The 26080-nt window shown below is 39.5% G+C and overlaps 1 protein-coding gene across 4 annotated transcripts in view; it reads right to left on the minus strand.

The window, feature by feature from the left end:
• FBXL13 (F-box and leucine rich repeat protein 13) overlaps nt 1-26080 on the minus strand; it is an 82279-nt gene that overhangs the window by 53991 nt on the left and 2208 nt on the right. For 3 of the 4 annotated variants that reach the window (XM_077338082.1, XM_077338079.1, XM_077338081.1), the window contains 8 exons: nt 21318-21421; nt 16681-16774; nt 15217-15284; nt 14681-14835; nt 12304-12413; nt 10268-10441; nt 9401-9496; nt 7798-7933 (listed from right to left, as the gene is read on the minus strand). In XM_077338082.1, coding sequence (XP_077194197.1) covers nt 7798-7933; nt 9401-9496; nt 10268-10441; nt 12304-12413; nt 14681-14835; nt 15217-15284; nt 16681-16774; nt 21318-21421 — 937 coding nt within the window. The remainder of the gene's footprint in view (nt 1-7797; nt 7934-9400; nt 9497-10267; nt 10442-12303; nt 12414-14680; nt 14836-15216; nt 15285-16680; nt 16775-21317; nt 21422-26080) is intronic. The other variant, XM_077338080.1, reaches the window with a different exon arrangement.

A 26080-nucleotide genomic window follows, 5' to 3' on the forward strand; every position in this document is an offset into this window, starting at 1 on the left:
ATTTAACAAAAACCCAGAAAATGATTTCAGACTTGGAAGGGGGGGGCATTCAAAGGCAACAAAATGGCACTGGCAGATGATTGACTGTTTTTGTCACATGACAAAGATGGACAAGTTCAGTTTATACTTCCTGTCCCTCAGCTTCAGTGCAGAAACAAATCCGAGGGCTCAATCTGGGGGCAAAAAGAGGGAAACGGGCAGCAAATGCTCCCAATGCAGAACTCGGAAATGGTCAAAGGTGCAATCCCAAATTTTAAATACAGGATTCATTATGAAATGATGGCTGGGAGTCCTCAGTGTGGAAAAGATCCAACAGTTGCACAAGTGGTAGATGATGTGTGCAACAAGAACTTTCCCCTTGACTCCATCCCAGTGGTACAATAATCGTCAATCTGAAGAGCCTCATGACTATGATTGGTTCTTTCTGCCATCTCTTTGAACACATACATACTGGGCAATATAATAATAAGGAATAATATATGTATTAATAATACGTTTCTAACTAAAACATTTTTAATTATCCGAGTGCCTGTGAGTATGTAGGCTGTTTCCTCCTTTCCATTGTCGAATCTCCTTGTATGAAGGGAAGGGCATGCAAGTCAGACTTATGACAAAACAGCATTCAAGCTTTTCTGTTCTCCAGAACTCTTTTATTAAGCTGTATGTTAAAAGATAAATGCTTCCTTCTGTTAAAGGCAGCCTTCAAGTTGAACCCTAGTGTTGCAAGAGACAGTACAATTGGAACCTCTCTCAGTGCTAAGTGGGAATCACAAACCAAACTGAGGGCCTTTTCGCACAGGGATCTTTGTTGCAAATTGTTTGCGGAATGAAAAATCGCCATTTAAAATAGTGGAATTCGTCGTTATGCATACCTGCCTTTGTAGTGGAATCAGTTGCGTTTTTTAGCGTTTCCCACAGGCTTCCGGTCTCGGCAGAAATCGCTAGAAAGGAAGCGCTATTGCCAAGCTCGTCCCGCCCCTGGCCGTCAAGCAGCCAATGGGCAGCCGTTAGCATGCTCCCAAACAGCCCCTTTCCCTTTAAGAAAGGTTTAAAAAAAAAAAAAAACGACCCATAGCAACGAATCTAGGTAGATTCGTTGCTACGGAGAGACCCATCCAGCTGCCTAATGTGAGCTGTCGCTTGATTGTATGATCGTTTGCACGCTGCCTCGAGTGATAAAAAAAAAATCCCCCCCCCCTCTCACGGGCCCGATTTTCGGCTGAATTTATTTGTAAAAAATAAAGGGACTTTATTTTTTTTTTTGCTGAAATAAACGGGCTTTTCAGTGGTTTGTGCTTAGTGACTAAAGGTGAAGGACTGAAGCCAGGGAAGCCTCTAAACAGAAAGAGGCTCGCCAGTGCGTTTATCCCCGCTCGCTCGGAGAAAAAAAAATGGCGATCGCTTCGCCGGAAGTTTGGAGGAGAGAGCCAGGGGGAGGGACTTTGAAGAACCAGCAACAATGGTAACGCACAGGTCTTTAGCGCTACTGTTGCAGATTGGTTGCAGGAGTGTATCGCTATCCGGAGGGTGAATCCACTTTTCTGGATTCCCCTGAAAGCGCCACAACGAAGCGCTTTTTGCTGATTGGTTTCAGGATTGTTGCAGATTGTCTACGACGTCGTGGGTTATGGCAAATTAGTAGCGTTTCCAAATAGCAACCATTGTGCTACTTTGAAGCCGTGCGAAATGGCCCTGAGTAATAGCCTTTCCTGAAACTTGCCTTGTTAGGGAATGTGGCTCATGGGGTTGCTAACCTCCAGGTGGCGGCTGAGGATCTCCCGGAATTACAACTGTTCTCCAAGTAACACAGATCAGTGCACCTGGAGAAATGGCTGCTTTGAAAGGTGAGCTCTATGGCATTACACCCTACTAAAGTCCCTTCCCTCCCTAAACCCCATCCTTGTCACGCTGTACCCCTAATATCTCCGAGTATTTCCCAACCCAGAGCAGGCAGCCTAGATGCTCAGAAGACCCACAAGATAAGCTGTCCAACAAAACCTGGATGACTTAATAACAAACACCTAATATTACATATATGACCTGACATGGATGGTCTAGCCACACTGATCTGTCAAATCTCAGAAACTAAGCTGGATTGGCTCTGGTTAGTATTTCTCTAGCTCTTAAACAAAATTCATGTTGCTGCCTTCCCTATGAATTGCTGGTTAGTATAAAGTGACATATGCAGAGGCTCTCATTTAACTTTATATTTATTATTTATTTATTTATTTAGATTTATATACCGCCCTCCCCGAAGGCTATAGCCTGAGTCATCTTTGTATGGCTGTTTCCATTGCTAAATCACATAAGCAGCTCCCTCGCTTATCACTGGCCAGCAGAGGCATCTCAGTGAGCCCAAAGCATCCTGACTTTGATGCAACAGCAGAGCTGGCAGCTTGGCTTTTAGAGATACTACATTTGCAACAGCATCTGAAATGCAGAACAAGCATCCCAAACAATTGCTTTAGCAAATTCTGATTACGTATAATGTTGCCTTTTGAAACACTGAAGATAGGTTGGTGACAATAAGGAGTTATACATTTTTACTCTCTCTGTAAGTTCTCAGTAAAGTGGAGGCATTGGCATAAAATGTAATTTTGAAGCAGTGACTGATTTTCCCTTTCTGAACTTCTTTTCAGAAAGCCTTGGTATTAAATGTAAATGAGATCCTTTCTTTTCTGGCGAGTTATTTCTCTCAGCCCACTGAGAGTAGGAATATTAAGAATTTTGCTATGAATGACATCACTATCCCTGGATAAACTTATTTCGATCCAACTAATAGCTTGCATATGAGTCAAGTACACTTGCTAGTTTATCTCAGTGTTGCTATTTGGTGTTCAGCTCTTAAAACCATGCCAAGATGGCTTGCATCTGCACATACTTGCTTGTGCTATAGAGTCAGTGGTGCCTGGATAGAACAACTCCATTTACTTCTGTGTTGCATCTTGTGGTTGTTTTGACACCTGTGCAGTTGGTAAATGCAGTCTTGGTTACTAAAGAAGACAGTGCATATCACTATTTGTTTGCTGTTAGCATAAAGTTATCCCCCAATCATGATGTTTCAGATATCTTGCCTTTCGGTTGTCAATGAGCATGTCATGTACCAGGAACACTGAGTTACAATATGTCCCTTTTAACAGTTTGAAATTTTAAAAAACAGGTTTTTTTTACTGATATGGAAGGAGTAGAGGGAAAGAGGCAATGTATCTTTGGTGCTGACAGAAGAGGAATCTTTGGGGATGGAGACTGGAGAAAAAACAGATAAAGTTAGGTGTGCAGTTTTGGAGGTAGTGTGGTAGAAGACAATTGCTGTAACACAGCCCTTAATCTTGAAAACACAGCTTAATATCATGGTCCAAGGCATCCTGGTCCTAAATATTAAATGTGGCAGGAGGCTGCACGTAGATCCTGACAAGAGAAAGGCATTCTTCTCACTAGTACTTCCCGTTTATTTTCTCCGCTTCAGTACTGAAAATAGACTTCTAGGCTGAGCCCTGTAAAAGATCTTGGCACAAAATAAATCAGAAGGAAGTAGAACATGCAACGAGAGGTTGGCTATAATAACAAGGAGAGAGGAATAAGGAGGCGGGGTTGTTTCCATGAACAGTAGAGTTGTCAGAAAATAAATGGATTATAGAGGGGGAACAGTAGATATGAAGTCCTTGGTCTTCTGGTGAATCAGTGCTTTTATTTCTGAAAAGGGCTAGTGTCTTAGATATATGTGGAACTGTAAATCCTGCCACTTGATTCTAAGTAGATGGTGCAAGAGAAGACTGCAATTGTTCAGTGGTGAGGGGAAAGCACTCTCAATATGCTTGGATGTACTTTTCTCAGGAGTGTTTGTTATTCCTGCTTAAGCTTCCTGAGCCATGTACTGACTGATATTGGACTAGTCACATACTACTTTCCTCCACAGCTACAAATAAATAAATGGATAGATGGAGAGAGGGGAGGGAGGGAGGGAGGAACACTGTCCTCTGCATAGCAGGGCATCATTAAAGCTTTGTACCTTTATGGGGGTTACAACAGTAATCTTTTTTTGCCGTTTGGCTATTTGAGTTTGATATACAAATGGTTAGATTCTTATGAGATCATGCTCTTTATACAGATTGACAGAATCTTAATAAAAATAAACCTTGTAATTTTATCCTTGCAGTCAGTATCATGAATTGGAAATGCTTTGAACATTACAGTGTATTTTGACTATTAGTCACTTTTTAGGTAACACTGAGTGGTCAAAGTCTGGTAAGAAGATGGATTGCTTCAAATAGTTTCGGCCAAGTATGATATAATCCTCTATGGGACCCACATAAAATGCATATGGATGATGAGCAAAAAATGTATTGTTATAAAGGAGCTGGATAATAACATAAGATCGTTACTATTTTTACAAGGTGGAAGAAATCTAGCATGGAACTTTTAAACAAAATCCATGTCAGTATAGGTTTTTTCATTTGTTTCTCTTGGAGAGGACATTTTTCCTGATAGAGGTCATAATATGAAAAGTAGAAATTCAGTAATAACAGCTTCTCTTGTGATTGAATCTGTATGACAAGCTTTACTGAGTTTGTTTATATTATGCATAGGGATGGGCAGAAACCAAAAAAATGTGGCTCGATATCTGGTTCATGGTATGCCTGGTTCATGAGCTATGAACTGTCACAAACCTTTAGGTGCCAAACTGGGTTTGGTTTGTGAGATTTGTGATGCAGCAAAATGACCTCTTGGTGTACAAAACCAAACTTGCAGGGGTTTCTGATTGATTCTCCTCTACCTGTCCTCCACATTTGGTGAGGATTGGATGTACAGGTTCCAAGTTACAGCCCCCAAAAGAAGGTGCCCCCAGGAAAGTGCTTTTTAGGGGAAGTTCAGGAGATTCAAGAGAATATTGAATGAGCAGACCTTGTGCAAGCTAAAGACAAACCTATGGGTGACCTCCCCCTTGTGTATTCTATTCTATGACATCCCCAGAGTTTAATTAATGTATTTGCTTGTTTATTATTATTATTATTATTATTATTATTATTATTATTATTATTATTATTATTATTATTAAATTTATATCCCGCCTCCCCCCAGAGGCTCGAGTGGGTCACATAAAAACCAATCCCCTAAAACAATAAAAGCACAATAAAACATAATACAATTAATACAAAAGTTAAGACAAGAATAGCGGCAAAATATAACTAACCCAATTCCACACCCACTAAGAAGGGAAATTTTTAAATCTAATTTTTAAATCTAAAAATTAGATTTTTATACCACCCTCCCATATGGCTCAGGGAGGTTTACATATAACGCTATGGGGTAGTACATGAAATGACCTAAAAAGAAATAACAATAATCCAACAGTGGTTTAAATTACCATAATATCAATGATTTTGATCTACAACAATAACAGGAATGACAACTTAGATAAACCCCCAGAGTTTCAACAGGGGCTTCCCAAAGTAACCCCAGGACAGCTTGGTGGGCACCCTAGCCACATCAGACAAGCAAAGGAAGCATGACCACAATTCTCACAGCTCTCCTGCCAGGGATGACACACACATTTCCAGAGCACATCCACCAACTGGGGTGTACTTGTGTACTCTGCAGAGGAATGGAAACATATGTTGAACTGGCTGGGCCACCCCCAAGTCTCCAAAGGCAAATTTTGAATGACAGAAAGGCAGATGTCCGCAGCATTTTGACAAGGGCTCCCCAAAATAACCCCATGACAGTTTGACAGATATTACACAAGACAAACAAGGGAAACATGCTCACAACTCTCACAGCCCCTGTCCAGGGCTGAAAAAAACAGGTCCAGAGCACACACACCAACTGGGTTGTATCCTTCTAGTAGGCAGAAGAATGGAAACCCATATTGAGTTGGCCAGGTCACTTCCAAGCCTCCAAATGCAAATTCTGAATGACAGAAAGGCAGACAACCCCAGAGTTTTGACAGGGGCTACCTAAAGTAAGCCTATAACACCTTTGCAGGCACTCCTGGCAAGCCCTGAAACTTAGCAAGAGATGCCCACAATGCTCTCAGGCCCCCCTCAGGGTCAAACACATAGATCCTCTAGTAACAGCCCACTCCTAGGTGAAATAGTTGGCTATTCATCTTTAGTGGGACATATTGTACAAATAGGAAATCACCTTGTGTGAAATGTACATGTGCAATAGTAAGAGGTAGTCAAATGGAAGCTTGGTAGTACAGGCAAATGTTTGTTGAGGTATATGTTCACTGAGGTGGATTTTGTTCTAAGAGGTGTGATGAGAGAGATGTTCTTTCATGAGGTATGTGTTGTGTTAAAAGGTAGATGTTGTTTCATGAGTTATGTATGGTGCTATGAGGCGGAAATAGGTGTTGAGTGAGAGAGATTTCCTTTGGAGAAATAGTTTTCTCAGTAGTTTTCTCAGTGGGGGAATTACAATGAGGCCAGCTGACCTACACTCAGCAGAGATCGCCATCCTCCCAGCCAATCATCTAATTTGAATTTTTAGCTGAAAATTGGCTGGCTTTAAAACTATTTTGTATGGTTTTGGAATATATTGAAAACTATGTGGAATAACTAATTGAATATACTAAACTCAAGAATAACTCAAACCTTATCTACTGTTATCTCTGCACAATTTAAAGCTTTAAAGGGGCAAATTATACAAGAAATAAGACAAGAAAACCACAAAATTAATGCCCAGCCATTGCAGATCTCACAAACTCGTCATGATACACACCAACTGCTGCACACCAAATTCAAAATGGAGAGCTATCTGAGAATAATCAGGTGGAGCTGCTTAAGGGAAGTTGCAGACTCATGACTTCCAAATCATTCCTGAGAACTAATATTCGATCTTCTCAATAAAATTAAAAAATCAGAGAAAACTTTGAAATTAAATAAGAATTTAAGATAAAGCCACTCTACCTATAAGATGAACAAAGAAGCACACCCAAATATAAAAAGTCAAAATATGAAACTTAAAAACTTCACAAAAGATACAAAATTAAGACACTGAAGCTGTTGGCAGAATACATTTCAGGGAGCAGAAATTTTTACAGGCAATGGATGAATATTTTATTTTAAATATACATAATTCAGACAGGTAATACTGTTTTAATGACAGTGATAGGTATTAGTCCTTTTTAAATGGGAAAAATATTTTAAATCAGAAGAAGATTTTTTATGTTGGTGATATATGTATAAAAGATAAACATTAAAAGTTAGAATATTTCAACTTTAGGTATTTGATGTTAAATATTGTAATTTCCAATGCAATGGCATTTACAATACAAGCTACATTGTATAATACTTTTTAATTTCTCCAAATTTACAAAATCAAGAATGGAATTTAGAAATTTTGTATAAGGCATAGAGGTTGTTGAAGCAAGTGTTAGTAGAAATCACCTCTGAGAGTAGAAATATTGTATAAAATTTTGTGCAAGACATGAAATTAAGGCACAGAAGCTTTTGGTATCAGTTACCTTCAGGACTAACGGCTATCAAAAGATAAATATCAAGGCCTGCAGGACAAACTGAACATTGTGAGCCTTGACAGCATACAACTACAACCATTCATATCAAAGGCACAGAGGTGCATGGTAGGCACAAAGAGGTACCCCACCAAAGAGCAAAGAACTTGGTTTTTAAAAATCTAGATCATTTGAATGCTTAACATTAAAGTATATTAGTTTGCAGAACTACAAAAATATTGTACATTTTTAGATACTTCAAAAGAATAGCTACAGAAACAGTCAAGAAAAATATATAAGGCAAATAAAAGAAGAAATGCAATGTAATTTAACAGAATACTTACCGATACTTTTAAAAGTAAGCCACTGCAGTGTGACACACCCATGAAGATTCAAATGTACAACAGAAGCACGCCACTTCAGCAAGATATTTGCTCCTATACCATCCCACATCTTGTCTTTTACTTCAGAGAAATTAATCTAGAAGAGAAAATTAATTTTCCCAAGAATGATAAAAATGACTACTAACTGTTCCATGTGATAGACTTGTTCAACTAACACTATTTTGCTTGCATAAGAAACCATTCTTAATATGTTCTTTAGAATCTTTTTTGGAAACTACCAGAGCAAGGCTGCTCTTGCATTTCCTCTTTCCTAGATTTGCCATCTATTCAAGTACCAATTCCTTATTTATTTATTTGTTTGTTTGTTTGTTTATTTATATCAGAAATTCCCAAGATGAGATGCACCATAAACTGCAAAAAGTGATTTTAACTGAATATATTACATGGACTGTTAGTTTCTAATAAATTACTGGTAATTTTCTGACACACAAGCCATAAGTAAAATAACCATAGCTGTTGCTATAATTTTAATGTAATATGCTCTCTCTTCCCCCATGAAAAGCAAGTCAAAGCATTTTGGATATTCGAGTTTCTAAACAGTCAGCCTCACATAAAGCACATTACAGTTTGGCTGCGTAGCTCTGTGACCAACCAACATACCTCCTTGCCAATGGTGGGGCTCTTGATTCTGTCCTTGCTGTAAGGCTGTCAGCGAGGGCCCGATGCCCTCTCTGAGGCTGCCTCGCAACTGTGGAGCAGCACAGAAGGCCACTCATGCTCCCCATCATTCCCTTCTCCATGATGTCCTCACTACGTGGGGGGCTTAAAAGGCCCACTGCATCCTCTGCCTTGGCTCTTCTTCTGCTGTGGCTCCTCAGGCATGCTGGTGAATGGCAGAGAAACCCCTCCCCCACACTCTGCAATTCACCCAAGGAGACAGCTGCTGGGGGACTCTGTCCCCTGCCCATTTAATGTTTCATGTTAATGCTTAATCATTGTTTCAGTTCTGTTTTTAGAATTCCTGTTGGTCCTACAACCGTAATCCTATTGCACTGTTTATTAAATGTCTCTTCTTGACTCACTCTGTGTAATCCACTTGGAGACCCATTGAGAAAAGCAGACTATATCTAATGTAATAAAAAAATTAAATGTTGATAATTATATTTAAGTGGTTCATTAAATATATGTGCTGAATATTCTCCCAAGAATTGGGAAGTATCTGCTTCAAAGGTGGTTCTCTAGGCCCTTAACTCATTTTGTCTTAGGGACTTTTGCCATCATGACTCAAGTATTCTGCTGAATTTTTTTCATTCCAGTAACAGATATAGGAAGTGAACAAATATATAAATGTGGTACATTTAATAATCAATTGGAACTAGACAGTGAAGGCTAAATAATTGATTTTATTAGTACAATATTACCTTTGACACACACACACACACACACACTTGAATAAGAGACTATAAGAACGGTGTTTCTATCATGCATGCTGTTGCCAAAACACATATTACAATTGGGTGCCTTATTATTCATTACCATAGTTCTCCTCAGTTCATTTTTAAAAAATGGTTATTAGATCTTGCTCATATGCATATGTACTTACACTACTCCACACTGAACAAACATGTATCATTGCATTCCATGATCTACACACTTGAGCACATCTTCCCAAGTCAATTAAGTTTAAATAATGAAAGATCTAGATTGTAAACACAGAAATATATTAATAAATATAAGAGTTGAGAAATAAGTAGTAAATTTTTGCTGCAGCGTTCACCACATTAACCACAGAAAACCAACAGGCTGCTGTTCTGTGCACAGAACAAAAGCCCAAATCTTATTTCAGCTGACTATGAGGACTTTGCACTTCTACAAGCTAAGGCGTATGGGTATTTAATATTTCACTGTCCAAAGTTCAAGACACAGGAGAAAAATAAACAAGAATCTCTCAGATGGAACTGCAACTGCACGTTTATTGCAAACCCATATACTGCCAGGACTACAAAGCTAGAAACCATAGGCTCCATCTTTATCTCTTCCAGACAACGTCTCAAGTCATGGCATGAGCAAAAGATCAGGTGTGCATATGTTCCCTTTGATTTTTGTATGTTGTAGTTGTTTTGGAGGAGATGAAAAACAACTGGTAGCTAACACAACCAGTAATGCACTTAACTGGCATAATTAGCAAGCAATCAACATGCAACTTAGGTCACTCTCACATGGGACACTTGAATATGGCAACCCTAATCAGGACTTTATTACATACATTTATATATAACATACAACTATTCTAATGGCAAAATTTGGGAAATATGCTGAACTTTGGGGGATATAAGCCATGTTCTACAGCTTTAAAGCATCTCAGGACAGGACAAAACAAAAATTCAGTTTCGGCGGTTCCATATTTCAATTAGCCAAAAAAAAGTGGCTCACTGCACAGCTATGTATATATTAAACATATTTTACTAACCTGGACCAATGCATTTTGTGATTTTGGCAAACCTGCATGTTTTGTTGGTGTACTATGTTCTAAAGGCTGGATTCTTTCAGTCAGACGTCTTTCAAAGTGACGTTTTTCATGCACTTCAGCATGATGAACTTGAGCTGGTTTATCAGTTTCCTCAATATCTCCTTTTCGTAAATGCTGCAATATAAAAACAAAATACCAGAAAAAAAATTATTTTGTTCATTCACAGTATAGTTATGGTTTTGAATGAGAAATATGATATATATATCAACAAACCATTAGCATCTGTAACTGCTCGGAGAGCGGTATAATTAACTGATTAAGGGCTTAGTGGGCGGAGAGTGGGCGGGGCCGGGCCGGGTGAGGGCCTAATCGGAAGGCACAAGGTGCCTTCCAAGACCAGGACGGACAAAAATTCTAGCCAGTCGGGTGAGGGCCCAATCGGAAGGTGCGAAGCGCCTTCTGATTGGGCCCTCACCGGACAGACCAGAGTTCCAGCCAGTCAGGAGTGCAAAGCGCCTTCCCACCCGCTCCCCCATGGGGCCCAGAGGCACAGGCTGAAGACTGGAGAGGGCAGGGTTTGGGGAGGGCATGGACTTCACTGTGGTAGAATGCCTTCCAAAGTGGCTTTTTCCTCTAGATGAATCTGTCCCTAAAACCTGAAGATCAGTTGTAATCCCAAGAGCTTCAGCTTCCTTCTGAAGGTTGGCAATCCTATCTGCAGTTTTGGAGTTGGTTGTCACTAATATGCTGATTATATCCAGTTTATATATCCTTATCCAGATCTCCTGATGATGTAATAGACATACTAAATAGCTACCTGGTAGTTGTAGTTAACTGGCTAAAAGTAAACAAATTTAAACTAAACCCTCAAAATATAGAAATATGGTGATTGGGAAGGTCAAGGTCTTGAAGTTATTTGTTTTGCTATGATATGGTTTGGAACACGGTCATATGGGGTGATGGAATCTTTGTCTGGGGGCCTGAGGAGGACAAGAAGTCTACCACTCACTGGGTTTTCTGCAAATGATGCAAATGATGCAAAATAGAATTATTAAATAGGGCCTTTTGCACAGACAATACAGTACAAAATGCTTTACAGCCTTACTTGGATAAATTCCTGTGGTTTATACTGCTATGTATAGCTTACTTTAAGTAGCTATACATAGCTATTATATAATTTTTCTACCACATAATGAGCTTCAGTTCTATCTTTTAGTTTTCTGGTTGGTTCCAGACTTCAACAGTCCTAACACATTGTTTGTTGAATGTTCCATTTTGTTGAATACCCCATTTTGTCAAATGCATTGACTCACTCTGAGTAATCCACCTTGTGTCACCATGAGAAAGGCAGACCATATATAATGTAAATAAAATAAATCTAAAAATTAAAAGAGACTCTCAACCAATTTATGTTATGTACAAAGCATAATGAAAATATTAACAGCATTTCACATTTAAATGAAAGCACACAGCCTTCAGATGTGGGGAAACCGATAAATCCCATTATGTATATTACAACTGGAAGTATTATCTAATAATTTGCAGTACATATATGTACTATCACAATAAAATTTCAATGTAAACTAACAGTAAAAAAGTACTTTGCAGACATAGTGCCTTATAAAGATCCAGTGGAAAACATTAGACAATACCCAGAATTAAACTTTGTTGGTCGTAAAAGTGCCACTGGACTGAAATTTTGTTCTAGGACTCAACAAAAGTGTATCACTAAAATATCACATGTGCCAGGATCTTTTTATTGTGTGAAACTACACCATCCATGCTACTTCCATTTTTTTCCTTCCAATCTATCATATGGATTACTGATACAGATACTGGAACCATATGGGTTGCAGATCCCATACAGCTCCCTTCAACATTAATGAGTACTTAATTGTATTAGTTATTCAGTTTATACTGTGTTTATTCAAATATAACATATAAAATTTAGTAATGTTAAAGATCCTGCTTATGATGCCCTCTCTATATACTGAAGAAAATTAATGCAAGTACAGTAACAACAGTTTATAGCATACCATAACTGATTTTTTAGCTTTTCTATTATAATAAGTCTCTTTTTGCCAGGCTTTTAAGGTAATCTTCTGTAAAGTTAAATTAAAGATTTTTCCTATCCTTGCTGCTGCTCCTGCAGGGGAAAAAAAACTCAGTCAGAAAGCCATTATTAATAAACAATCATTTCCATTTAAGCAACTGTTTCTGCTTTTCTTTTATGATACATATATGCTTCTCAATGCTGAAAAGTAGTATAAGAGTAGAAAATGTTATAGGTAGCAGGCATGTACACATTAGTATGTCCTCTCTGGGGCTGCCTTTCCAAACTATCTAGAGAATCAGCTGCCTGCGATGTATTGCCCACAGCCTGAAAGATCTGCACTGGCTACTCATCTGTTTCTAGGCAGAATTCAAGTGCCTTGAAAGTCCTAAAGTAAGATGACCAGATTGTCCCACTTTTGGAGGGACATCTAGGGGCACCTGGCAAATTGTACTTATGTTGAAATTTAAAAATGTATATATTACAATACTATTTCTGCGTTCTATGAAATTTTTTGTTGCTCCATAAATTTTTAATTAAGAATTCCCCCCCCCCACCGGTCAATGGTGTCCCGCTTTATCAATGTTAAAATCTGGTCACCTTATCCTAAAGGGCTTGGGGCCAGGGTACTTCAAGGACTGCCTCCTCCTATATGGTCCTTCTTGCCAGTTAAAATCTTCCTCACAAGCCTGCTTTTTGTGCATCCACCTTTACCAAAGAGAGACAGGCTTTTCAGCAGCAGCACATTGCCAATGGCGTGTGCTTTCTCTTGACGCTTCCCTAGTGCCTACTCTACTCTCCTTTAGGCACCAGGCCAAAACATTTTTTTTTTAATTTTAGAGTTTTAATGAAGGAACTGCTTGATCTTTTAGCATCATTTTCATATTCTGGTTAGATTCTGAACTTTGTTCCAGCAAGGGGTCCAACACTCCACGTCAGGCCACACAAACCCACTGAGGCCATCCACCTGCCCTAGGGCTGCTCCAGAAATGACCACCTATGGCATTGTCCCCACAGAAACTTACTTTCCTAGGATGCCTTCCCCATTCTACAAAATGAATTTGCTGACCTGCCAATGAAGCCTGCCACATGCACTGTGGCTGGGGGAAAGGCAGCCTGTCCCCTTACCCATCTGTGTCTGTTTATGTGGCTGCAGTCTTGCCAGGATGAGGTACCCACTCCAGGTCCTTATTGCTTCCTCCCAAAACTCCCTCTCCCATGGGTACCCCACAGAAACCAACACCAACACTTCAGTCAGGTACAATGATTCAACTTTATTAAAGAGATTCCGGGGACAATGAAGTGGCTCTCACATCCCTTTGACTGGTAGCCTACTTGATTCTTAGCCACTAGAGGTTCCTCCTTGATGGCAGTAGGGAAAGAATGACCAGAATGCTGGTTGTGTCAGAGTGTCACTTCTGTTGCGGTATGAGTACTTGATGAACTTTCAATTGTGTGCTTGGGTGTCAACTCTCCCTGTTGGATTGGCACCTGCTTATGGGCCAAAACAGATGCAGGAGGAGCTAGCAGTGTTATATCATTACACAAGAAGGGCCATTAACAATCCCACAGGGGCCTCCATGTAGCAAAAGGAATGCCTCATCTGGCACTCCAATGCCCTGGGTGGAGGTTTCTTCATCCTCAGCCAAGTCGCTGTCCTGTCAGCATCTCCCTGTGATGGAAGACAAATGGCATTAGCACTTTCAGGGCATACTGTTCCTGGCTGGTAATGGGTGTGGCCATCATGCGGAATAGGCAAGCACATAGGTTGGTGGTGCTTGCCAGCTGGCACAGGACTAGACAAGCAATCTAGCCCTTGTTCATCACAGTGGCCCCTCTCCTGCAGCAGCTGCCTCAGGCAGGCCTCAGCACAGCCAACTGCCTGGTGTGAGGCATCCATGTGCATCTGGGGGCCCGCTGCTTGTCCCAAGAATGGTGAGTTTGGGAGCAGGAGATGCCATGTCCTGTGCAGCTTGGTGTCACCATGGGGGAAGTTTGGGGATAGGGAACTGAGAGCCTTGCTTACCTGTTCACCCGCAGCTGCCACTTGGGATCCCAGAAGAGGGTCTGGTGTATCTGTGCAGGCTGAAACAAAGTGTGGGCTTCAGTCTCCCTGCGATGTACTCCCAGGTGTTCGCCCAGTCATTGTAGGTGCCCTGGTTGTGTTGTGCCTGCCACTGAGGTGCATTCTGTGGTCTGTGCCCTACCTCTGGAATTCCAGGGCAACTTCCAGAAATCATTTGTAGGATGGGGGGCATGATTATTATATTGTTAGCTTCAAAAACTAAACAATATAATGAATATAAAATATTGACTTGGCATGATCTAAAATCAACAATATTATTTGACACAAAACTTACGTTTGTGCTGCTTTTTACGGAACTGCACCCAATCCTTCCATTTCCTTAGGATCCGCTTTAATATCTGGCCTCTGTAAAATAATCTTGCAGCTGACAGCTTCCTCTCTAGGATAGTTTGTGTATATCTTGTCATAATACAATACTCTTTCCAGGCCCTAAAATTATTAACACCACAAGAAAGGGGGAAATGCCCAATCAAAAAAGATAGGGTAAACCAGAAACACTGAGAGCACAAAAACAGAAAAAAAGAAGTAAGATGTAATATTAAATGAACAAATTAAATGTGTCTATAAAACAATACCAGGGCAGTAAATGTTATTTTCCCTTCTTTAAGTATTAAATTGAATCAAAAGGGAAAGTAATATTCTACTGAGAATCTGAAGTGATATATCTCTGAAGAAGCTTGAAGCGAAACACGTTAGAGTTTCACATATATTAAAGATTCTTTCCCTACAAGCACCATTTTATTAAAATGGCATAAAGAGTTGAACATTTATCACATTTCAAGTAACTGCATGTTCATATCCAATACTTACTCAAAGCACATTCTCTTTAAGTTTGTGCTGTAAAATTTCCATGCTTTTTCACATAACTCTGTAGTCATCTGAAATGTAATTGCACAAAAACACAAATCAAAATAGGGAAAATATGCATGCATAACTATGCATACACAAACCTGAGAGTACTAATTCACTGTGAAATTAACAGCACTTTCATGAAGACATTCAGTATCAGATTTAACAAAAAAAATTGCCCTGTTTTTCCAGGACATTATAAACTTTTCCAGTTCTTACTGTATTCTGGCTGAATGGGTTCACAGTGTTTAGATTTGCAAAAGTGGAGTTTAGCACCAGGTTGCTTAAAAGAATAAAATGTTTTTATTAAGAAAATAAACAAACATTGTATAGAAAGAGGAGAAAGTCTGAATTTATTGTTCTGAATTCATTCTGAAGAGAAGTAAGGGGAAAGTGTGCTCTCCAAAGAGCCAATTAGAATACTGGAGATTATTTGAAAAATTCAGAAAGTTCCAATTCTAACTATGTTAAGTACATGTCTCCTCATATGCCCCCTGTAGGACACTTTTCATATTCTGTTCAATCATATACACTGCAGATCTTGCATATTTCAACAGAAGGGAATCAAGCAAACCTAAATAAAGTCATAAACATGAAATAGGCTTGATAAGATTGTTATGCAATAGGTTGTCATCATGGTGAATGGAACAGTACACGTCAAACTTACTAACTAGTCTTTGGTTGTGAATTCACATGCTGGTTCTCTACTGCAAGATAAGAATTGTTACTGACTGCACAACACTCACAACACTTCTTTGAAATTGCCTGCAGTTTTCCTTTGTGAATCTATTATTGCTGATAGTTGCAAATTGTAATGGAGACATGGATCAGATACAATACTGGTCAATTACTTGCTTTTTCAGATTAGGTATCTCCTACTTGGTTATTTTGATCAAGGACTACAAAGGTTTTGAGATTTTAGTTACTTGGTTTCTAAGCACTTACTGTGTTTATATTAGACTTACTGATTTTGAGTAAGTTCTGCTGTTACATAAGATTAATTGCTAAGATGTCAAGAAATATTCCTAGTTATTGCTGGAAGCCTGTTTGTATGGATTCAAATAACTGAAGGAAATTGTTAATGAACACTTTAAAAGGAAGAAGAGAAAGAAAAAAGAAAATCTAATCTATTAATTAGCATTTATTTAAATTTAATTTACTGCATACTGGTTTAAAATAGATATTTAGATATTAATATTCACATATATTTATAGTTAATACAAATGTTCTTTTTATGGATTCTGCCATACACATAAGATGATGTCAAGAAACATTTAACTGACTTTGATGGAAAACTCATTAATCTAATCTTTTATTATTAAAACTAGATATTTATTCCAAATAAAATTATAATTCTTACTACAATATATTTGAGAATTCTGATTCTATAGAACAGTTTTCAGTGGAGAAAAAACAAATTATTACCAGTTGATCATCATCAAGTCCTAAAAGGGTGTGCAAATATGTGTCTGAAATTACTCTTAACTTTAGGCTTAAGGCTGGATCAATACACATATTCCTGAAAAAAAGAAGAATTTATATTACTTTTCTAACAAAACACTAATAGCAGCATTATTCAAATAATGTTAATGAAACATCATTAAAATATGTTTGAGAAAGCAAGATATAAAATATGCTGAATTAAGAAATACTGTTGATAATTCATGTTCAGAGTAGCAGTCATAAACATTATTATATCACTAGCCGCAAAGCTAGTGACCTCCCTCCCACTGGGCCTAATGCTTCTCCCCGGCTGGGAAGGCCCCCCACAGCCAGGATGCTTTTCCGGGGCTGGGAAGCACACCCTGCACTTATGCAAGGCACTGGGTGTGCATCCTGGCCTGGGAGAACTCCTTCCCCTCTTGCCATGCGAAGGTGTCTCCGGGGCCGGAAAGCACTCCTTCCCCCCTCCTCATCCAAAGGCTTCTCTGGGGACGGGAAGCACACCCACAGAGGCGTCAGGTGTGCTTCCTGGCCCTGGACAAGTGCTCCCTCCCCCCTCCCCCCTGGCCACGCAAAGGCTTCTCCAGGGGCGGGAAGCACACCTGGCACCTGTGTAAGGCGCCTGGTGTGCTTTCTGGGGCAGGAGAAGTGCTCCCTGCCCCCTCCCCCCGGCCGCCCGAAGAGTTCGCTGAAGCTGGGAAGCACACCCGCAGAGGCGCCGGGTGTGCTTCCTGGCCCTGGAGAAGCACTTGCTCCCCCTCTCCCTGCTCCGGTGTCCAGGTTTCTTACCTGGGGCCCATGGAGCAGCGGAGAGTCACAGATGTGCCTGGATCTAGCAGCTAGGCACCTCTGTGAGGCGAGGGGTGAGGGCTTGGTGAGCTGTAGGGGCAGGGCCAATCAGGGTGCAGCTGGCTGCACCCTAATTGGCCCTATTCCAACTCAAACAGCCAGACCATGTGTCCCCCAAGGCTGTTTCACAAATATATATAGGAACCAATGGATAAGGATAGGAAACCTCTTTAATAAAATCAGTTTTACTGCTGATAATTTTAAAAATATATTTAATATACTATACAAATGTGATACCATGTTATTTATTCTGAGATTACCTGAAAAATACATAAAATATAAAGTAAATTACAGAAAATACTCCCACACTAAAAAGTGTGCTTTGTATATTTTCACAAGGCATTGCAAGTACAATCCTAATCAGATTTGTATTCTTTTAAGTCAATTGAACTTAGTGGCAAAGGAGGGTACAACTTTGAATAAAACTGCATTGTAAATAAAGCTAACTGACCAGGACAATATGAAATATCTTTTGATAGTGACCTCAAAAGTGACTATCAAATATTCAAGAATGCTGCATAAAATACTGCAAAACAAACTCTTGCTAGTGGTTGCCTGAGGATATTCATAAATATATAGGCCATTTCTTCATGGAGTGGCTTCCTGCTGGCAAATGCGGGATGGTAAATCCCATGTTTACAGCCCTCCTCATTGGGAGACCCCTCTTACTTTTTCCCTCTGTCCCATTGAGGCTTTTTGCCTCCTGACAAGGCTGCAAGGGAAAGCAAGCTGAACTACTCCCTCCGCTCCTTGGCTTGTCAATCACAGCAAGCCACCAATCACAACACAACAGTTCTCTTGTGGACTGAAACTTTCTTTTTCCCCCAGCCCTGAAATTATTATTTTTTGAAAGGCACTTTTGCGTTGCTATGTGGTAATGCCATTACACAGATGCATCTTTAATAAAATCAATGCTATGCTGTTGCTATGGAGAAATGTCAGAAGGATAAAGCATTCCCCCTCTTTTTTGGAATTTGTATTTTTTTTTTTTTTTTGCACTTCTGTCTGGGTGGATTTCTAAGATGCTGCACATTGTCCCTGGAGCCCAAAAATACATTTTGTGCTAATGGTTGGCTTTAAAACAAGCTGCTCAGACCCCTGTAGGATTGGCAGAAGTCAGCCAGATCATCTGCCCCCCCCCCCCCTCTTTCCCACCTCCAGAAGATGCAAATGGGACTGTTTTTGCCTGCCCGAGTTGTGAGAAGGCTGGACGGGTAATTGAAGCCAAAAAATGCATTTTGTGCTAATGGTAGGCTTAAAAACAAAGCACACACATGGCTGAATGTTCGGAAGAAAGCTGCTTGATCTCCCCCCCCCCCCTTTCCCAGCTCATTTCCCACCTCCAGAAAACAAAAACAAGGCTGAGTTTTGCCTGCCTTATCTCAGTGGAAATTTTAAAGAAGATTTTATTTCACCTTGGATAATATAGGTTTGCGGTCCCACTGCAACATGTACTGCACCATTTAAAAAATACTCAAAGGAGGAAATGGAGATGGGAGAGTGCATGCGAGAGTGGGATAAAACTGCTGAGACTATTGCACATTTCCTCCTCTATATGGTCTTATCCTGGGCTGCTCACTGATGGCTCACCAGTGGTTTGTGTGATTTAGGGTGGTAAATCCAGTTTGCTGGATTCCTGAAATCACAATTTAAAAATAGCCAAATCACAACTCAGCTACTGGATAGCCTCAGGATGTTGGTGACATCATGCGGAGGGGGCTGTATATGCCGCCAACATACCAAGGTTGTACAGGAGCATTTTCCTCATGCAGAAATGGCTATATAATTTGCAACATGGCTAAATCTGCGGATACTAAAATCTATAGACTGAAACCATAAGCAGTTAAGACAGATTTTCTAAAAATCTGCAAAATGCCAGAGAGTTTTACAAAAAAATCTGAAATCTTTTCTTTAAGGTTTAAAAATAATAAAGAGAGAAACAAGGAAGCCAAGCTGACAATGATTAGAAATTCTGAATACTTTGTATTCATTCATATTGTGTTTTTCAACCTAATTGTTTTCAAGGACCACAAGGGTTCTAATTACAATCATAGAATGGGGATCAAGTAGTAAACAACACCCACATTAGTGTTCCCTACTGGCATCTCTGTGTCTGTATGGCATTATGTCTGCACATTTTGTTTTGCTGTGACATTCTCTAAACCATGAATTCCTTTATATTATGTGTTAAATATTATCTGCTAATTGCTTCTAGTGACATAAGTATCTGGGCTGCGGGGGTATGTCAGCATTATTGGTCTCTTTCAACTTTCTTTCTGTCCTTCAGGGTGGGGCTAAGTTGAGTCAACATAACTTTCATGTAGTTTGCTTTGGGGAGATTTACACTAATTTCTCATTTCTTCGGCAAACCCTGTACTTAATCTGCCAGCACAGCTGAACATATTTAACCCAGAGTTTGCGGGAAGTGCAATTTGTCCTTCCAGTTGGTAGAGATGATGCAATAAATTACATGGTGCATTAATCTCATGTTCTCTGGACAATTTGTAAATTAGAAAGCTAAGAAAAAAATCTGCCATTTTAGTATGCCAATTTCTGATTAATTCTAGTGAGGAATAGGCAGTATTATCTGGAAAGCAAATATCGTTCTAAGGCAAGACCAGGAGTTGAAACAGTATATTGTCACTGACAGTGATCAAAAGAGTCCTATGCCATTTGATGAGGTAACAATAGCTGCTGTACCCACTAAGACATCCTCTTTTTTTAGTGTCCTTTTTTAGTGTTGACAAAATGGCTATTCTTCTGCAGGTGCTATGGAGGGGCCCCGTCCATATAAGCTTCCTACCCCACAGCACCCTCACACTTTTCTAGTCTCCAGGTAGTTTTTATTAGGGCAGCCACCAAACCACACACTTTCAACTGAATATCTCCAAACAATACTTTTTAATGTATTTTGCTATTTTTATTTTTTACCTTGAGGTTTAAATGCCATGTGAACTCCAATTCCTTTTACAATAGATTTAGTTTTACTTCATTATTACAGTTTTGTGCCTTGTGTTTTAAGTTACGCTTCTTCATTGCTCATAATTACTAGGTGAAAAGCTCAGCTAATAATGAGGTTCTTCTCATTAAGATAATTCTAAGGTATTTTGATAATCTAGTACAATCACATTGTGATATTGCACCAGCAATAGGATATCAACTGCAGAACAGAAGGTTACAAAAGAACTTTGTGTGCTGCTACATTTGTTGTTGTCAATCATATGCAAGTACAATGTTAGTACAAACTCTTAAATACATTGTCCTTCACTCCTTAGCCTTTTTAAAAAGATTTAATCATAGAAACATAGAATCATAGAGTTGGAAGGGACCTCCTGGGTCATCTAGTCCAACTCCCTGCATTATGCAGGACACTCACATCCCTATCGCTCATCCATTGTAACCTGCCACCCCCTTAAGCCTTCACAGAATCAGCCTCTTCATCAGATGGCTATCTAGCCTCTGTTTAAAAATTTCTAAAGATGGAGAACCCACCACCTCCCAAGGAAGCTTGTTCCACTGAGAAACCATTCTAACTGTCAGGAACTTCTTCCTGATGTTTAGACAGAATTTCTTTTGAATTAATTTCATCCCATTGACTCTGGTCCATCCTTCTGGGGCAAGAGAGAAGAACAGTCATTTGTTGATTATATTTAAAGGCTCATCAGTTAGAAACTATCAAGTATTTTCTCAGCAACTAGATAAAACTTCTTTACATTTCACTATTTTATATGGGACCACAATATTTTACAGCCTATATAAAACATGCTTACCAGAAAAAACCAGTGAGCCCATTGTCCATTATTTCTTTGATCTTTTCTTCTAAAAACCTAAGCGGATCATCTGGGCACATAATTAACAAACCACTCAAGAGAGCCTGCAAAAGAAATCATGTAAGTAATTTTGATAAACCTAACAAGTCGTGTTCCAATCCACAGGCTCATGGAAAGCCTAGCTGACTCAGACTACTGAGAGTGCCCAAAGAGTGGCATTAGCTACCCTGAGATTTTTCTTTTAGAATGGGGACTCACACATTCCTTACGCTAATAGTTCTTCAAGCCAAAGTATCCAAACTTCTGTATGGCTCAAAATTCTATATAAAACACCTACCCTCTAGACGGATTTTGAATACATCTCTCTAAGTTGATAAGAGCTTGGGCATGACTCTACTCAGCAATGGGGAATTACACTCAAAACTTTCCCCCAGTAAACTACTTTATAGCACAGAATTATCCAAATACTGCAGAACCTTCACTCTGGCCCAGTTTAATCTTATGCCTTCAGCGCTTCTAGAATTGAGGTACCTATACATTTGATATTCCGAGCACCTTTGCCCCTGCCAACTTGGCAGAATCATAATAGTCAAGCATGTGTTACTACATGTAAATTCTACATATGCTCCATACACTTCCCCCCTCTCCTATCTCAGACAGATTAGATATCTTTTATATATCCCTGCTCCTTGCAGATCAGTCAAACAAGCCCTCCATTAAAATAGTCAAGTTCTATGTTAAGTTTTGATCTACAAGAAACCCAAATTTTCCTCTAGTAAGTATAGGAAGGTTTTTAAATTTTGATTTTGTTAATGTTTAGGCTTACATGCAGTGTGTACTAGATGTTGCCTGTAGCATTCTATGCTCAGACACCAATTTATTGATCCTATTGTAAATTTCCTTGGCTCTGGATAGAACTACTTAACATCTACTGATAAGTCCCTGAATATAACAGAACCAGTAGCCAAATGTTTGGCTACTGTGCTACAAAAGAGAAATCAGATATGCAAGAAATAATTCTTGGCTATTAGCATTTATTGTTGATGCAAATTATCACTTATTGAGCATATTATGGAGGAATGTATAACTGGTTATTACTGATATTTATCTTTTATCTATTAACTGTTTTAGTTCAGTCTATGTAATTATGATTGCTCATTTTTGTGCAGACACTATCTTTTATATGCCATTAAAGGTTTTGAATTTGAATTTGTGTACTAGATGCAGAATCTGTTATAATGTTGCTTGATCTTTGAATCAAAAATAAAGAATTAAGAATTAATTTGTCTTTAATTCCCCCCCCCCCCCAATGCTTTTTTGTTGTTCGGAATTATACCCAACTGTTAGAAAATATTTGAACAAAAAAATCTGTATCAATTTTATTATTTATTTAATTTATATACTACACTACAAGTGGACCAGCTCAGGGGGGTGTACATCATATTATCTAACATTAACACAATTAAAACAGTTTTAAAATATGTAATAGATAAGATTTAAAATTTAGTGGTAAATTAGTTTAACATCAGAGGTCAAATATCAGAACAGCGGCATCAAGAAGAAGTAGTAGTGGTGTTGGTTATTATATGTTGCTTTTCTCTACCAGAAGAAGTCTCAAAGCAGGTTACAATTGCTCTCCCTTTCCTCTCCCCACAACAGACACCATATGAGATAGGTGAGGCTGAGAGAGCCCTGATATTACTACTGAACAGCTCTATCAGTGCTGTGGCAAGCCCAAGGTCATCCAGCTGGCTGCATGTGGGGGAGGAGCAGGGAATCAGACCCAGCTTGCCATATTAGAAGTCGATGCTCCTAATCACTATACCAAACTGGCTCTCAACAATCCCAATTGCCTTCTGTACTTTCCCGGAATTAGTCTGGGGGTTGGCATGTCCACCCCTCAAACAAATTGGACCATTCTGGGTTCAGAAGAACCCGATTCATACCATTAAAGGGCCATCTGAATCAGCTGATTTGGATCCGGCTTCAGCCGAATCACTTTGAATTTCAATGGGAAATTTCAGGTTTTTGATATCTCCATCTGATGGCCTGGGGAGTGTACATATGAGTTAGAGGCTCCAAACTTTCAGGGTAGCTTCAGGGGCCTCTTCTATAACTCCCCTCCAAGTTTCAAAAATATTGGACCACGGGGTCCAATTCTTGGACAAGCTGCAGGCCGGTTCCATGGACCATAAATAAGTGAAGGTGCAAATAGCAATTCGGTAAATGGCAAGGATTACTCTTCTCTTGTGTAAGTTAATTCAGGTTAATTGGCTGAGTCTCTTGTGACTCGGCATAAGATTACACTGAACATAACTGTCCAGTAACAGGAGCCTGTACTTTAGTTTACATAACTGCAAGTATTTTCTCTGGCAAATACTGAAAAGTAGGTTCTCTTTCTTCAGTTAATGAACAGGGGGAAAATTACATAATTATGCTGCGATGTATAAATAAACTAATTTATTAGAGTCAAAGAAGGAGACAACACCATAATACACTTATTTTTATTAGAAAAGCAAAGAACATTCATCCTGTGACTTGGCAAAAGGGTTTAATTTCGTATGTTCTCATAATAAACATTTTATGATTGTATTGTCATGATGGCTTCACTTCACATGTTTACCTTTTAACACACATTTTTCTACTTTATAAAAGCAAAAATTCTATTACATTTCTATAAATGTAATTTCTATAAATGTAATAAGGGAGAGGAATGGGATGGCGACTGTAAGCCGCTTTGAGCCTCCTTCGGGTAGGGAAAAGCGGCATATAAGAACCAACTCTTCTTCTATACTAGCATGTACATATCCCTGAAGTATAAAGGAGGGAAATATAAAGCAATGCAACTGGGCATGCCTAAAGTTTGGATTTTGGCCTGCATCCAACATAGAGAAATGTCTATGAAGTAGTTCTGGGGTATCAAACATGCCCGTTTATTGTTTGTGGGCTACCAGCCAAAGAAGTAATTAGGTTCTTATTTGTTCACCTATGCCAATTCTGCACTGGGGGGGGGGAGGGGCTGGGAGGGTGGTCATATGGCAGTGGGGCTAATCCATACTTCCACATGACATCATTACTGGGATAGGCCTCTCCTGGACTCCGCATATATTAGGCCCCTATTGCCCCACTTTAAAGGAACATGGGTATTTTCTGCATTCCCTTAGGCACTCTGGGGACCAACGGGGCCTAGCCTGGCAGAGGCCTGTGTGGATGCCCTGTCCTATGGAGGACCAGAGGGAACTGAAAATGCCCCGCTCAGCCCCATAGCACTTCACAGAGCCACGGGGCCAAATGTGTTTTATTTATTTATTTATTTATTGCAGGAAGGTGGTTCCTGGGGCGGGGGGGCATACCCTTGCTACACCCCTACTGCATCCATCAAGACGCAGAAATCTGGAGTGAACCAGGTCCCCTGTGGGGACACAGAAATGCACCACTGGTGGCCCAGTGCAGCTACTACCATGTGGAATGGGCTCCAGTAATTAACATAGGGAAATCTCTATAGCCTCAGAAACAGAACTGTATGCTGCTGCCACAGTTCTGCCCTGTTTAGATAACACTGTACTCTCTCACTCTTATGACTTGACAATTTCCAATGCAATATCAGATAGAAGACCTTCAGCCAATGAGAAGGCATGAAAAGGAGTGGCCCCCATTGGTGTCCACATCAAATAAGGATCCACATAATCTTAAACTAAGCTCTTGCAATCCATCAATTGAAGAATATTCAGTTTGCAGTTGTGTGAATCAGTCATTAAAGATTTCATTGCTTTTCTTCACACAATTTTAAGCAGGAATGATCAAGGCTGATCTTGGAAGCTGTTCATCCGTGAAAGGTCAAAGTATCGAATGACATATGCTTATACAGTTGCTATATAAAAAATATTTATGTTTTGTTTGGAAGTTTGACCTAACATTTGTATTGTCTTGGAATGTGTTCTCTAAAATCAGTATCATACAAAGAGGAATTTTATCTTTGGTTTGCCATACATCAAAGAAGTTCATGACCAGTAATCATTGTAGAAACACTAAGATGAATACACTCCAGGGGGGAGGCTGCAGTAATATCATTTGGTTCATTAAAGTCTGTTTACTGATGTTGTCAATGGAAAGTCTGGAAACAAAGACTGCTGAAAAGAGCTTTTGGGTAGCTTAGAGGTATAGAAAGTGCATTTTAAACATAAACCATTTCAAAATGGAAATGTTTCTTCTGAATAGTTTTAGTTTATAACACTGAAAATTCTTTTTATTGGACTTGCAAACTGCAGTTTATAGTTATTTCTCATTAAACTATCTCTAGTACTTAGGAACTTCATCCTGTCCTCAGCTTTAACACGTCCTAACTCCTGGGGTGGGCAGAGAGTACATACAGACTTCTAATATGGCTAACAGTCACCTTTCCACTTATACAGATTGTAAAGAACCCAAACTGGAGGTGGGGGAGGAACAACTCACTAAAATTCTTAATCATACAGGTCCACATCTTGTAGAGAGCCAGCTTAATATAGTGGTTAGAAGTGCAGACTCTCCCACATGCAACCAGCTGGGTGACATTGGGCTTGCCACAGCATTGATAAAGCTGTTCTGACTGAGCAGTAATATCAGGGCTCTCTCAGCCTCACCTACCTCAAAGGGTGTCTGTTATGAGGAGAGGAAAGGGAAGGCGAATGTAAGCAACTTTGAGACTACTTTGGGTAGAGAAAAGCGTAAACATTTTGATCACAGAACCTATATTTTATTGCCAACAGGGCAACTTACTGGAC

Source organism: Paroedura picta, chromosome 5, assembly GCF_049243985.1.
Source record: "Paroedura picta isolate Pp20150507F chromosome 5, Ppicta_v3.0, whole genome shotgun sequence".
Classification (NCBI taxonomy): Eukaryota; Metazoa; Chordata; class Lepidosauria; order Squamata; family Gekkonidae; genus Paroedura; species Paroedura picta.